The 15,826-nt window shown below is 39.8% G+C and overlaps 1 protein-coding gene across 3 annotated transcripts in view; it reads left to right on the top strand.

The window, feature by feature from the left end:
- Window positions 1-15,826, top strand: part of LOC132827851 (dynein axonemal heavy chain 9-like) — a 504,454-nt gene that overhangs the window by 117,058 nt on the left and 371,570 nt on the right. For all 3 annotated transcript variants that reach the window (XM_060844602.1, XM_060844601.1, XM_060844600.1), the window contains 4 exons: window positions 534-773; window positions 2,414-2,574; window positions 6,703-6,859; window positions 13,456-13,560. In XM_060844602.1, coding sequence (XP_060700585.1) covers window positions 534-773; window positions 2,414-2,574; window positions 6,703-6,859; window positions 13,456-13,560 — 663 coding nt within the window. The remainder of the gene's footprint in view (window positions 1-533; window positions 774-2,413; window positions 2,575-6,702; window positions 6,860-13,455; window positions 13,561-15,826) is intronic.

The raw sequence follows: 15,826 nt of genomic DNA, 5'->3' as shown, positions 1-15,826 counted from the left end.
GAATAATTTGCATACAATGCTATTCAAAGATGAAAGACTGATTTTCATAGAGTTAGCAACATTTCATAGGGGTGTGACGCTGACAGCGGGGGCCCATTCCTGTGAGTTTCTGATTTTCAGGAGTGCTGTTTAAGGGTGCACATTGATTCAGTTCATGATCCTGACCCCTGCACACTTGATCTAACTGGCTGTATTGCACTGATAGGCCTGGCCCAGGCCTCTCTGATTTTCATGGTTCCAAGCCAATATTTTAAAGGAGTCCATTCATGGTGTCTCAGATGTGCTGCAAACCAGAGCCTGAATGGGAGAACCTTCGGAAAGGTAAGTTCAAAAGATCTTACCCAAAAGCTCTATTCCAAGCTATATGCTCGCTTTGTCCCCCACACTGTCCATGAAGGATTTTGGCATTTCCATGACCATTTGTCCATCACACACAATTCACTGCCTACAAAGAGAATGAAAATCCAGCTGTAAAACTTATATTAACATCGTCAGAGAGGTTCACTTAAAGCTGTCTATCTTTGATGAAACAGGTAGCACTTAGTTGCACCCAGATTTGGTGGACTACAGAAGTTGGTATTTCCTTTGCCAGACTGGAGGAAGGATATGAAAATGCCATGAAGGAGTACTACAAAAAACAGGTGAACCAACTGAACACGCTCATTACCATGCTCATTGGCCAACTCTCGAAAGGTGACCGGCAGAAGATCATGACCATCTGCACAATAGATGTCCATGCTCGTGATGTTGTCGCAAAGATAATAGCTCAGAAGGTTGGTCTTTCATATGGAGCACTTTTCTTTTAAATCCTATTATTATGGACAGTTCCTTCACATCATGAAGGGACCCAGAAAGTCAGTGTATATCAGTGCCAGTCCATATTCAAGATAAATAGGGGTGGATTAACAATAAGAATATCAATATCCAGTTGCAAAACCACTTTCCTAATGCAAAACACATAGTTGGTGATAAGGTTATCACAATCCAAAGCCGCTAGATGAAATATGAAATGAGACACTATTACATTTCTTGATGATGGCTATATGTAGATAATGCAATTTTACACGTATACGGAAAGTGCTTGAAAAACTCAGCAGATCTCTTAGCATCTAAGGAGAGAGAAACCAAATTCATGTTTTGTGTCCAGTGATTCTTCTTTGGAACTGAAGAGCCTGGGAAATATTTTCATACTGTTGACAAAGCGGGAGGAAGAGCGAGAGGAACAGATGACGAGGTGGCCCACAGCAAATGATAAAGGGAGTGTTAATGGTAGTGATGGAGTAATCAAGTTGCAACATAGGTGTTATTAATAGGTGTGAGAAGTCAAAAATAGGTTAGGTCTGCTGAGGGCAAGTGCACGCCATCAGAACCTGGAGGGATTAAGGGGTGGTGTATACAAAATAGAGGATAGTCAGGAAAGATGGACTCAAAATAGAGGACAGTGTTCATGCTGTGAAGTCCATATCAATGTATTCAAGTATCAGAGAGACCGCTGGAACTGGACTGAAGACAGAAGGATTAATAATAACTTGAAGTATTAACAGATCAGGTGTCAATTGTGTCGATCAGGTGACCTTGTATGATTTTCATTTCCACTGATTTCTATGGTGATAAATATCAGAAGGCATGTATAATGGTGAGTCTATTGTGTTATGAACCACACCTGACCCCCTCAAAATAAGTTAAGAAAGTAGTCCAGACTCTAATGTTTTCTTATTTTCAGGGTCGATGTGAAGTGTCTGTTCAAGCTGTGATGTGACTTGTCACACTACTCGATGTTAAACAAAACCCAATTTATTTAAGCACTATAGTTAAAATACAAACAAAGGAAAGAGGTATTTAGAAGAATTAACTGTTGGAAAACTTAACCACATAATAGACCAAGTGCCTAATACTAATTAACTGTTCCAATATAGTAACATTCCTTAAATCCTTGGCAAAAAGGCAGACTAAGACACAGATTCTTGCTTGCAGTTCTCCAAACCAAGAAGAAACAACATTGAGAGATTTCAGAGAAAGTAGCAGCTATGAATCATTCACCTAAAACTTCCAACTTTTTTGGGACCCCAAACAGCCTCTCACTGCTACAGCTTAAAAGAAATCTCCGAAAGCCTGGTCTGTGAGAGCTGGCCCTATAGAATTGCAATGAGAGCTTTTTGCAATAAAGGTTGAACATACAATTTCCTTTCCTCCTTGTTTCCTCTATCTTGGTTGGACATACCTATTAGTCTGGACTGGTTTGAACCAGTCATCTGCCTCACAGCCCCTCCCTTTCTACCATGAAAGTTTATTTTTGGATTTCTTTTTGTTTTACGAGGCTAGAAGAAGTTTCCACTCAGAATGGAAGTATACTTGTGCTTTATGCTGCCCACGCTTTGTTAGTCAATTAATGGGTTCGCATTTCTTCTCATAGGTTGACAACTCACAGGCCTTCGTCTGGCTCTCCCAGCTTCGCCATCGCTGGGACGATGAAACAAAACATTGCTTTGCCAACATTTGCGATGCCCAGTTTTTGTATTCCTATGAATATCTGGGTAACACCCCTCGACTGGTAATTACACCACTAACAGACAGGTATGTGATTAAAGGCTTACAGTTTAATGCGTCAAGTAACGATTGTTTTATTTCCTTGGATACTAAATAAGACTTGGGAACCAAGAAATTGGTGATCCAAATCAAAAGTTTTGTGTGTGCCGTTCTGTGCCTGATATTCTCAGACTATTGTATCAATAACAGCTGAAGTACAAGTGTCTTGCATCCTTTCCTGAAACTGGTATTAGATTCTTTGTGTACGTACATAGGGTCCAGACTGCTGCGCATGTGCTGGTTTATAGCATATTTCATTTAATCAATTTACATCAGAGCAATGCAGAAATGGTGCTAGTTGAAACTTGTGTTTGACTTGTTTATTTACTGTGCTTTAATATATGGTGGCATAGTGGCTGGGTGGCACAGTGATTCAGTTGTTAACACTGCTGCCACACAACGCTAGGGACCTATGTTTGCTTCCACCCTCATTTACGCGTTCTCCTGACCCTATGTAGGTTTCCTCCAGGTGCTCTGGTTTCTTCTCAGAGTCTAAAGATGTACAGGTTAGGTGAATTGGCAATACTAAATTGCCCAGAGTGTCCAGGTTATGCAGGTTAGGTGAGTTATCCAAGGGAAATGCAGGGTTCCAAGGTTAGGGTAGGAGGGAGTGACATGCTATTTGGATTTGATGGGCTGAATGGCCTGTTTTCACACTGTAGGGAATTTATGATTCTATGTCTTGAATTACGAGAAATCTCCACACATGTTCATAGGCAAGGTTTCTTGAGTCTTTCTGGAAGCATTCGTTTAATCCAGCTCTTGGAGGCTCTGCCCAGGTAAATCAGTCGAGCACAGTTAACTTGGATCAGTTACAAGACTAAAATAATCAATTAAATTCAATAAAATAACTAAATACAGTAAAGTCAGGAAACTGATCAACTATTTCACACAACTTCCAAACTAGGCTATCCCAAGCTTGTCACATTCAAGTAACAGGTAATCATAAGAGAGAATTTTACTGAAATAAACATATTTGAATAAACAGTGGCAAGGAGCTTAACTGTTTCTTCCAGCTCCATCACTATACCAAGGATCATTTCAGTCCATTGCTTGACCCTCCACTGAGTTCCTTCCCATTCATGATTGTGACTGCCTTAACTCAACATCCTCTCTATCTCAGTCACTACCCCACCTCTGACCGCCTTCAACTCCTGACGATTTGCCCCCGGCAGGACCTGCCTGAGGGCTGTTGTTGTGGATGCAGCCTCATTTTGAATATGATGCACTGGTGAGTTGCCTGGAGACCTGCAGCAGGCATCTGCAGTTTAAGTGATTCCCTAGTCCCAGGACTGATAATACCTCAAATCTAAGTGCCTGATATTACTCCTGAAGATTCTTTTCAAACAGTCATTTCTGGAGCAGGGGGTAATTCTTGGGCTCAATCTGACATATTTTGGAAGTTTTTTCCTCTGCTGGAAAGCAGTTTCCAAACCGAGTGAGATTGGTGCTATTAAAGAGCGATGCTGTACAGTCTCTTCATCTTACCTGCAAGGCAAAACCTCCTCTTGCAAAGTTTCTTTCTGGATTACACTTGACGGAAAGCCAGGAGATCCATTTGTGAGCCTACACTTGACTCCTGCTATTCTCTACGTAATGCATCTGTTACAGCAGATAACTGCATTAATATATCTCTGCACAACTGTTTCTCAGCTGTTATGTTGTTTTACTTTTTGGCAGAGATTGGTTATGATCATAATTACGTTGGTTATTTAATTTCTTTTTGGCCATCTCCTTGTGAATCTAATAACGTGAATAAGTTCCTTAGAGTGTTCTAATCTGTGCTGGCTCTGAATTTCTCGCCTAATACCCACATTTATTTATCATACTGACAATGCATTAATTTAGTGTCAACTTGTTAGTATCACCAATACAGTTCAATAAGATTATATCATCTGTAACTCAATAAAATGACGCCAGGGATGCTGAGTAACTCATTTACGTGAAGGAATTAAATTATTGAGAGTTATGATTTATTTCCTTGCTATGTTGCACTGCATGTCTCGGAGCGTATCTTGTGTGAAAGCTGATATCTTATCATCATCATCATATTGTTTCGGCTTCTGGGGCTATATCCAGAGCTTCAGAGTGATGATTATCTGCAGCTTATGTGAAATGGCAATCTGAACAAATTCAATCATAACTTTTATTGGAGCAAAGCATGTGCGACCTTTGATGTTGGGCTTTTTTTTGCCATCCTGTGTGCTCAATCTTCTCCTGGCATGGCTCATGGGTTACACAGTGGGCACTGTGCCCAGTATTGGCTATGCTGGAAAGATACTCCTGTGAAGTGGCATCTCTGCAGCATTGAAATATGAAATTATGAGAAATGTTGTGAGAGCTTTCCAGGGGAAGGAGGGAATAAGTTTGGATTTGATGCCTACTATGCTGTCAGCTATGACTCAGTTGGCAGCACTTTTGCCCTTGAACCATATGGTCTGGTATTAAGTCCCAGTTCAGAACTTGAGCACGTAAACAAGGTGAATACTCCAGTGTAACACCAAGGGACCAGCGCACTGTCAGGGGTGTTGTCTTTTGGATGAGATGCTAAATCATGGCTTCATCAGCCTGTTAAGGTAAAAGATCTCATGGCATTGTATGGAGGAAAAACTGTGAGTTATCCCAGGTATCCTGTGCAATGTCTATCCCCCGATCAGCATTTTAAAATCAGATTACTGAATTGTGATCATATTCTTAACCATATGTTGACAGAATACTGATGCTGATCTATGATCTCAACACAACCAACACAAAAGCAGAATTAGGATCTGAGTGTTGCTCTTTAATTGTCACATTTGAAATGAGAAATTGGACCTGATTTAATGATGGATAATGAGAAGTGTGTCCTAATTGTTGCAAGTTTTCACTGTATTCTTGAAAAAATAGTCACTTTGAATTTGGACTGTATATTATAGTGCTCATTTAACAGGCAATAAGTAGCTTCCTAAATTTCTCAGTGTAGGTACTAAGTAAGTGTGCCCAGACAATAAAACTAGTAAATGAGATGTATCTTCAGAAATATATATTGCATAGGTCTTCTGTGTTTTAATTTCACATCATAATGGTCAGATCCTAAGGCAGTCCTTTCCACTGCCAACTCATAAGGAATTAGGGATGAGAATAAATACTGACTTAGCTAGTGACATCCGTAAATGTCAACAAATAAAAAAAAAACACTTCAGGGAATTAACCCTGAAGATGCAAACTATGAATGTCTGCAGTGAAATCTAGCTAGTGTTTTCCACCAGTACTGAACTCTAAATGGTGATGGACTAGCTGAATAATGAGTGGTTATATCAGAAACAAATCACCTAAAGGCCTGGCTATATTAGGACAAGATCTGCCTACATTAGTGTTCCATATTGAAGGATTTAAGAGTAGAGTTTTTAATTCTTTTCTATTCCTCCTATGCTCTCTGCTTCCTTTGACATTACAGATCATTATTCTCTAACACAAGTTAAATGGAGATAATTGTGCAGTTTGGTCCAATTAGCTTGTCCAATGCAAAACAAGCTCATAGAATCCCTACAGTGCAAAAAAAGCCATTCAGCCCATCATGTCTGCATTGACCCTCTGAAGATCAACCCACCCAGACGCAACCCCCTTGCCCTTACCCTGTAACCTTGCATTTACCGTCTGCCTAGCCCTCGCATCCGCAGATACTGCAGATACTTCAGCATGGTTAATCCATCTAACCCCCACATCTTTGGACTGTGGGAGGAAACTGGAGCACCCAGAGAAAACCCACATAGACATGGGGAGAATGTATAAACTCGACATTGACAGTTGCTTGAGGCTGGAATTGAACCCAGGTGCCTGGCGCAATGCGACTGCAGTGCAAACCACCTTGGCAGCCTCTGACTCACACGTGACTTTATTGTGAATGAATCTGAAAGCTTTTACCTCGCTATTCTATTTGCAAGTCCAGCCTTTGCACTGAGGGATTCTTTTAATTTGGCCTATTGTCAATTTGTCTCCATTTTAAGCTTGTTGAAAATCTTCATTTTGGTACTGACCATAATCTATCTGCTCTGCAGTGATTTTGCCGCTGTTGTGCTTTCCCCTGTTCTCACCGCTCGTGTGTTTGTGTGTTCTTATTTCACTGCCTACCTTCAGATGTTACATCACCTTGACCCAGTCTCTGCACCTGACAATGAGTGGAGCTCCAGCTGGGCCCGCAGGAACAGGGAAGACTGAAACTACCAAGGACTTGGGCCGAGCACTGGGAATCATGGTCTACGTTTTTAACTGCTCTGAACAGATGGATTACAAGGTATCAGATCTCCACTAATTGTCACCCAATGTTTGTAACCTCGTCAGGTAAACACACAGTATAAATTGTGAATGATGCGTTCTGGTCCATCTCACCTTGCACACCTCAGAATGGAGCTCTGATATGCTCAGGATGTTCGTGTTCAGTTATTACTGTTCAGTTCCAAAGAAGAGTCACTTCTGCCTCACAGCCTTAACTCTGTCATTCTCTCAATGGATGGTGGTGCTGAGTTTCTCCAGAACTTTGCTTTTATTCCAAATATTATTGAGTGTTTGCTGGTTTTACCCTCTGGGAAGTTTATCCCTTCCATGTTCCATTGACATATCCTCTTCATTTTGTCTTCATGGCTTTGATTTTTACTGTAGCGTTCCACATTAACTTCTCACAGTGAGAGTCAAATCACCAGATTGGGGAGAAACATTTGAGAGAGATTTTGGTAAGACTCTGGTATTCTTTGACTGTGCTTCTATCTAAATAGTAACCTGTTGGACTTAATTAGGGAACTTCAATTGGGTACCTACACAGTTTTTCACTGTGGGAAATGTAATTGCCTGAAGTAATGTAGTAATCTTGGCAAATCAGAGCAGTCGGGTCACATCTGTAATTTTTGGGTCATCTATAAGTGCCAAAGGATCACTTTAACTGGTGGGTAAAACATGCTGTTAGGTTCTAAGCTCATGTGATTTATACACAGGATCTGCATTAATTAAGCAAAATGATAAAGGTTGAGCATGAGACTTGGCAGCAGTGCTATAATTATAAAAACCACATGGGAAATTGATTAAGTTGGTATGATGACATTCATTAGATTGGTTTAATTCAGTACAATTGTCTTAAAAGGTAACCCAGGATAGTCTTGCAGAGTGATCATTTTGCCATATCAAGCTATGAAGCTATGAAATCATACACTGAGAGCGTTGCAACTTGACAACATATCTGATAATATTACTATATCATTATTGTTGTACAGATCATGGTGATCCTCGCTCTGTCATTTCCATGTTGCTCCTGATTTTCCAGGTCATGGAATTTAATCTCCTTTACTAGGTGTTCCCACCCTGTGATATGATTTTGCCTCTAGCAGGTAATTTACCTGCTGTGATAATTAGATCACAGTTGAGCATCGTGCTTCAAGTGATCCAGGGGTAAGGTGGATTCTGAGACACTTGTTCTCTCAGGTCACATGCTAGAATACAGTGGTGATGTCATGAGTATGTCTCTTAAAGGTGCAGACATGCTGACTGGGGGAGGTACCGTTGCACATTGATTTTCAGATTTTCACATGTCCTGTCTTGCCTTGGGACCCAGAGCACTCCAGGGCCAACACTCACTGAACAGTGACCTCTTCCTAATCATTAGCCACTCCAGCAGGTGACCTTTCAATATCCATCTCCTTCCCAATCTGGCTCCTGGTGGCATCGCTGGAATTTCCTGAAAGATCTTTGAAGGATAAATCTGAGGGACTGTTGTGATGTCTGGCATTGCAACTCTGAAATTGTTGCCAAACTTGTATAGTTTCCTGGGTGGGTCTATCATAATTGCAATAATCCCCAATTTCATACAGTCTTTGCGTTTCAGTGCTATATGTTCTGTATGTATATCATGTGTGTTGTCTGTTTACCAGCTAAAATGATGCTTTGATACTTGGATGTCATATAAAATTTACAGGTGTTTAAGCACTGACGAGATTTATCCTGAATGCAATATATTTAGGGCTGTGATCATGAGTCAGTAATGGTTTGTTTGAAAGATATATTTCAAGTACACTGAATTAAGCCCCATACGGCAGTATATGAGCTATGATGTGGAAACTAACTCAGCCCATACCATTGTGGAATTGAGGCATCCTTGCCAATTGACTTTAAAATGCCTGCATATACTTTTCTATATTAAACTGCTAGAGATCTGATCAGTATGACTGGCTCTCCTAATTTAGGATCACTCTGTGGTTTTGCCATCAATTGTCACTCACCATTGCAAGATATTTTGCTGGGAAGGGGCATTTATGTGTTGCACTGCTCTAGGTCACAATTGAGTCAAATCTGCAGTTTTGCAAATAGACTTAATAAATAGACCTAATCAACACAAACCAATACAGCTGACAATATTTTGATGTTATTTTAACCTTTTCCTGTCTGAGGAATTCTTGTGATAATATGTATGTATACAGTATAATATACATTGGTAATGCCCCAGTGGAATGGGTGTACTCCCTCAAATCAAGTTACTTGGAAACCTATTATTCTTGTGTCAAATGACATAAAGACGGGTGATTTATGCTGGAATGCTTGAGGTGTCTGCAGAGTACAATTTTGAGTGAATCACGCAGTTTGACAACTACTATGGCTTGAACAGGTAAGTGTCAGTCAAGTGACAAACTTGTTAAACAAAAATGTTCAGCATTAACTCATTGAAGATAGAAAAAGAACCGACTTCAGTGCAGATTATCGATACAAATCCTCCAGTGTCAATGCAAATAATTATATGGCTATATACTTAGAGCGTCAGATATATTTTGACAACTCAATAACCATTTTCATAATACCTTTGATATCTCTTGACGCAATCTATCAGTTGAGTCAGGCATTATATGGTGAACAGACTGTTGTGAATAGGAACTTGTTAAATCAGAATTAAAGAAGCAGTGTTGCCATGGAGATGTGAGCCTTGTGGTACATCAGAACCCGAGAGACTAAACGGTTTGAAAGAAGTTTGGAGAGAAGAAGCCTAGATTATTCCTGTGCTTGTTATTGTAATAGGTATTTGGCAATTTGTTCTACATTGGTTAAATTTTGTGCTGAGTTGGAATATTTCAAAACTTAATGTGCACAGCTAAAATATTAATTACTGTTGTAAAGCTTATTCTAAAACCAGTTGTTCATACACTGCAGAGGTGTGGCAATACAGTTAGCAGCAGAGCTATGTTATTGTGTTGACCTAGTGTTCCAAATGGGTTTTTTTTAATCATGATTGCAATTTTAAAAAGACAGAAAACTTGTATTACTGTAACACAAGCCTTACTCAGTGGAACACAGAGGTGAGATGGAAAACATTTTTGAAGACAGCTTGAGAATCTGTGTCTTTTGTAAACTGCCCACTTAGTTAATAGAACACACTTTCTTCTCTATTTTAAGATAAGTCCAAACAATCATCAAGTTAAAATTCCAGTATCATTTAAGTTGAAGGTACTGGATATTTCTTAATTGTAGATTAGATTAAATTAAACCTATAACATTCTCAAATCACTTGCAACCAGGAATTAAGTGTGCATTATATTGAATGAGATTGAAATTATGAGCCCACCAGGAAAAACAACAATGTAATTGTGAAATCAAGAACTTGCAGTTACGTATTTCCAAGCAGGACCTCAGAAATGTACGGCAGATGATGTACATTTGAATTGCTTCTCGTTTTACTATGGAGGAAATGTGGTGGCCAATTTCATGCACAACAAGATCCTTCAAATGGCAATGTGAAAACAACTGGACATTTTGTTTTGGTGATGTTGGTTGATAGTTGACTATTAGATCAGAAGACCATAAGAAATAGGAGCAGCAGCAAGCCATTTGGCTCCTCAAGTCTGTTCCACCATTCATTAGAATCTTGGCTGATCTGACACTCCTCACATCCACTTTCCTTTCCTTTTCCCATAACCCTTGACTCCCTGACTGATACTATCTATCTATCTCAGCCTTAAGTATACACAAGCATTCTGGCCCCATAGCTCTCTGTGGCAACCCCCTGGGAGAAGAAATTGCTCCTCAACTCAGTCTGAAATTGGTAGTCCTTAATTACTCAGATAATTGCTGCAATCTTATTCAGAATATTGTAGAACACCCCTGCTCTTAATCAATAGTGTATTTCAGTTGTATTTTCCAAGGCAGTTGGGGCCCTGCTTTCATCTCGTCTGAAAGATGGTAATTCTGAGTATATGGCACTCAGTGGTATAATGGGTGGTGATTGAGTATCTGGTGTGGTCGCAGTGGTAGTGGGTTAACATGAATGTTTGAAGGAGCCATAGTTTCATAGTTAGTCTCCAGAGTTGGTTTTAAGCTCTCTTAACATTTCCTGGCTAACTATTCAGGTAAGTAAGTCAGAACCTTCTGAATTGTGCAATGATGGGGATATTTTTGGAGGGTTACAGATATCAGATTTAAAAGACTTTAGTAATTACAACACTATCAGAAGGACGTGATTACACTAGAGATGGTGTAGAGTTGATTCACCAGGATGTTGCCTGGGATTAAGTAGTCTCAGATATGAGGAGAGACTGGTAGACTGTTTTTTCTTTCTCTCTGGAACAGAGGAGGCTAGCAGGGTATTTGATTGAAGTATATAAAATATAGTCATTGCTTCTGGACCTCCGAGGAATCCCAATATACCTTTCAGGGTTGGAGACTAAAAAATCTGGGCAATATCCCACAACTTGAAATGCTTTCAATTCAGTATCGATTCATTTGTTATGTAATTAATAATGTGAATACAAAGGTTAATTTGTAAGTTCGCAGATGACATGAAAATTGGTAGTGTTGTTGATAATGAGGAGGATGGACACAGGACTGCCATCTGATTTTGATGAGCTCGTAAATGGAAGATGGAATTTAATCCTGATTAGTGCGAGATTATGCATTTTGGGTGGTACAATAAGGGTAGGATCCAGACATTGAATAGTGTGTCTTTAGGGAGTACTGAAGAATAAGGTAACCATGGTGTACAAGTCCAGAGATCCCAGAGGTGTCAGCACAGGTGGACAGGGTGGTGAAGAAGGCATACAGGATGCTTTTCTTTATTAGGTGGGGAGTAGAGTATAGGAGCAAGGAAGTTCTGTTACATCCCTAAAACATTGGCTAGGTCACAGATGCAATGCTGTGTGCATGTGTGGTTGTCACACTGTTGGAAGGATGTGATTGCACCGGAAATGGTGCAGAGTTGATTCACCAGGGTATTGCCTGGGATTAATAAGTCTCAGTTATGAGGAGTTATTGGATAGGCTGGGTTTGTTTTATTTGGAACATAGGAGGCTGGCAGGGTATCCGATCGTGAGAGTCTTTTTCTCATAACAGATGTGTCTAAGACCAGAGGGCCTTAGTTTAAGGTGAGGGCCAAGTGATTTAGAGGAGATCTGAGGAACATTACTCTATATGGAACATGCTGCCTGAGAGGGCGGTGGAGGTAGGTATGCTTGCAACATTTAAGAAGCACCTGGCTGAGTATTTAAAATGCCAGGGTAAAGGAGGCTGTGGAATGGGATTAATGGAATGGCTGTGGAAGCGCAGGTAAATGGGATTAGTGTAGTTTGTTGGTCAGAATAGACATGTTGGGCTGAAGGGCCTGTTTCTATGCTGTGTGATTCTATAAGCTATTCATAATTTTCGAACACCATGATCAAATCTCCTCTTAACCCAAGTGCCAAAGAAATGTTGATGCGTTCACTGTTTCTCTCTACACAGGTGCTGCAGGGCCAGCTGAGTTTCTCCAACACTTTGTTTTTATTTCAGACGTCCATCATCCACAGTTCTTTCTATCTATTTTACTGTTTAATTCACTGCCATTTCTCTTCCAGATATGCCCACTTTACAGACGTTCTGCATTTCTATCCAACAGATTTCCGTTTCAACCTCTGAACTTATTTACATTCATTGCTATCCATCTCTCTGCCAGTGTTTGATAAAGTGTTTGCCAAAATTCACTTTCACAACAACGTCTTCCTCTGTGATTGAGGAACGTACTCTACATGGATTCCAATTGAAATTCCATCTTTCATGTTTTGAATCCACCCTCTATTACATTTATCTCTCTGAATTACAATCCTTCTTGGACAGCTAGTCTTTGCCATATCCTAAGACCCACATTTGATAGTTTACGAAATCACATGCACACTATTGATCTCTGTCTTCATCAGCATCTCTTTGTGCTACCTCAAAGTTGTCCTCGTCTCCAGCTTCATGTCTTTCCTTGACGCCTTAAGGAGAAATACTTCCTTTTCCTTCCCAGTATTAAGGAATGCAAGCTCCAATAATAACAAGTACGGAATAACCCTTTGAATCCTTTCTCTCCTCCCATTCCCTAGGATTCCATCCCTCTTCCTCATTCTGAGTTCCAGAGGACCTGAAATGCTAACTCTATTTCTCTCCCTCAGATGCTGCCAGGTCTGTTGAGTTCCTCGAGCACTTTTCTGCTTGTATCTTCTCTTAACTCTTTCTACTCCAAGGAAAGCATTTCAAACTTCTCTGGTCTCTCCACAAAACTGGAGTCCTTCATCACTGGTACAATTCCAGTAAATCTCGTTCTGCATTCTTTCTCCAGAATCAGGAAAAGATTTCTCTAGCTGAGGCCTAACTGATGTTTCAGAGTGATTCATCTTTACTTTGTTCTCTTTGCTTTTTATTAACAAAGTCAATGAACTTAAGTGCTTTCGAAGCACTCTCAATTCATCTTGCCACCCTCAAAGATTTGTTGACATACACCATCAGGTCTTCCATTTTGCACTCCGTTTAGATTTGTTTAATTCAATTTGTTTTGCCTCTCCTTGTCATTACAACCAAAGTGTATCACTTCACAATATTGACTCTTGTTTTTGTTTTCTTTCCCCACAGTCCTGTGGTAATATTTACAAAGGTCTAGCGCAGACTGGTGCCTGGGGCTGCTTTGATGAGTTCAACAGGATCTGCGTTGAGGTGCTGTCTGTGGTAGCTGTGCAGGTGCGTCAAGGCTCTTTGTTACATGCAATTGTCGAATGAAACAGCACTGAAAGAAGTCTTTCAGTCCATGTGATTGTTAGCTCCTCTTTGAAAGAACTACCCAGTTGGTCACACCACTACTGCCCTTTGTCCACTTTGCCACTTTGAGTATTTATCCAGTTCCCTTCAAAAGTTAAAATTAAGTTTGCTACCACTGCTCTCCAGACAGAATGTTGTAGTCCAAATCATTTGCCACTGTCTCCCTTGTCGTTCCTTGCATTTGACTTCACCCTCGTGATGTGCCGCAGTAAAGGTCGCTGGCTATGATTAATTTATTTCAAGGTGGTATTGCATATTGCGATCTGGAAATAATACTACAACACATGAAATGTCTCCCAGTCACTCTGTTAGTGACCAAGTGTGCAAAACCTGGACTGAATGCACACTTGCAATTTATTGTATAGCTGTTCACTGGGACTTAGTGACCAATGACTGTAAGATTGTTTTTTAACTCAATGTCAAATGATCCAGTGTGTAATGATTGTATTTCCTCTGTCCTTAGTTAATATTCTATTATGTTTTGTGAGTATGATTTTGAAACCTGACACATTTATAATAGTGAAATGCCAAACTACCTCTATGAAGGTCAATTCTTCCTAGTTTTAATTTTATTCATGGGAGAAATAGAAAGGCTTATTTCTTTAATTCTTGCCTGAGGGGGTCTATGAAGCAGAATCTACAGAGATTTTCTATTTCACCTAATGTGGTTAGGTGTACTGTCATAAATCTGCCTTTGTCTAAATGCCTCGATCTTTTGATGTAATGTGTTTGTGTCTAATCTGAACAAATCAGTTGTGTACCTGCAGGTCATAAATGATGTGATTTTGCCTCCAGCATGGTATTTTACTCAATGCGTCAAAGAGTATGTTATCCCTCACAACATAAGAAATCAGGCGTGGATCTTGTGGCATTGAAGACATTTATTGCAGCCAGCAATTATGTATTACCATTGCATTCGCAGGCACGTATGGGCCTGTCTAACACTGAACTATTAGATGATGAAGAGCTGCATTGAGCAACATACTTCCAGTCCAGTGTTATGCATCAAACGATTTCAGTTAAAAATAATATAGTAACTTTATTCCTTTATTCGCCATGCAATAATATGGTGAAAATAGCATGAGTATACTCTTAGAAGTAGACTGACATGTGAATCCTGTAATATTGCACAATCATAAACATATTTTCAGTATATAGGAACCTTGCTTTTAAATCTCTCTTTGCCCCAAACAAATGGTGCATGGGAGAAGATGGTGCTTGGGAGAGGATAAAGTTGAGATTGAATTCACAAAATGACCAAGTAGAGATCTGAGATTTGAGAAGCAACTGGAAATTATATTCCACTTGGATCATTGATAGACTTTCACTTCCAATGGGGCAATTAGAATTTCCTTGCTTCGAATGTTGTTGATAGATGTTGGAGTTGTTGGAAGAATTCTCTGAGTTTTCATCCAGATTAAGTTTGAGGACAAGAATGTGAAAAGGTCATGTTTGTCATTAAATGATTGAATTAAATTGTTAAAGTGGTGGTCTGGTTATCATAGTTGAAAATATCACCAAAAGGCCATCTCACATAGAAAGGGTTCCAATCCATTTTTGTGCAAACATATCCTGGAGCTTTTAAAAGTCAATTTTGATGAGTCATAACTTCTGAAACAATCAATATCTCATTTGTTACTATTTGGAGTCAGTAAAAGAGCAGACAGCAGGATTCTTTCTGAAAGTGGCTGAAATAGAAAGAATAACATCAGGAACAATGCCATCACTGACTCCCTGGGTCTTGCATTTGTTTATGATTAGCAGCTGGTAACTAGAGATCTATTAGTCTTCAAGTCCAAACTTGCTTTTTCAGAAGTCGGCATCAATGTAACTATGACAACCTTCATGCAGGTCATGAATTCTTCACGCTGCTTAAATCTCTTTAAGCTTCCTTCTTCAGTGAATGAGTCCATTTCGTTCTAGTTAATCAGTGTTCTAATGTAGACAGCATACTCACACTTTGAAGGGCTTGGAAATGGACAGAAGTTGAATGTGCGTAACACTGGCAGAATAGAGATACTGCGACTAAAGTCTATATTTGGTACTGGTGGAATAGGGATTCTTGGCTTTAAAATTTGCACGCAGTACTCAGTACTGTTGGTACAAAACCCCTCAAAAGGTAGACATTGCAGAGGCATTGCTTACACCTTCTTGGGAACAGGAATAATGGCAGACAGCTGTTTATGTC

The sequence above is a fragment of the Hemiscyllium ocellatum genome, chromosome 25 (genome assembly GCF_020745735.1).
Source record: "Hemiscyllium ocellatum isolate sHemOce1 chromosome 25, sHemOce1.pat.X.cur, whole genome shotgun sequence".
NCBI classification, from domain to species: domain Eukaryota; kingdom Metazoa; phylum Chordata; class Chondrichthyes; order Orectolobiformes; family Hemiscylliidae; genus Hemiscyllium; species Hemiscyllium ocellatum.
The sequence above is the reverse complement of the archived record's forward strand: the minus strand, read 5'-3'. Positions and strand labels throughout refer to the sequence as shown.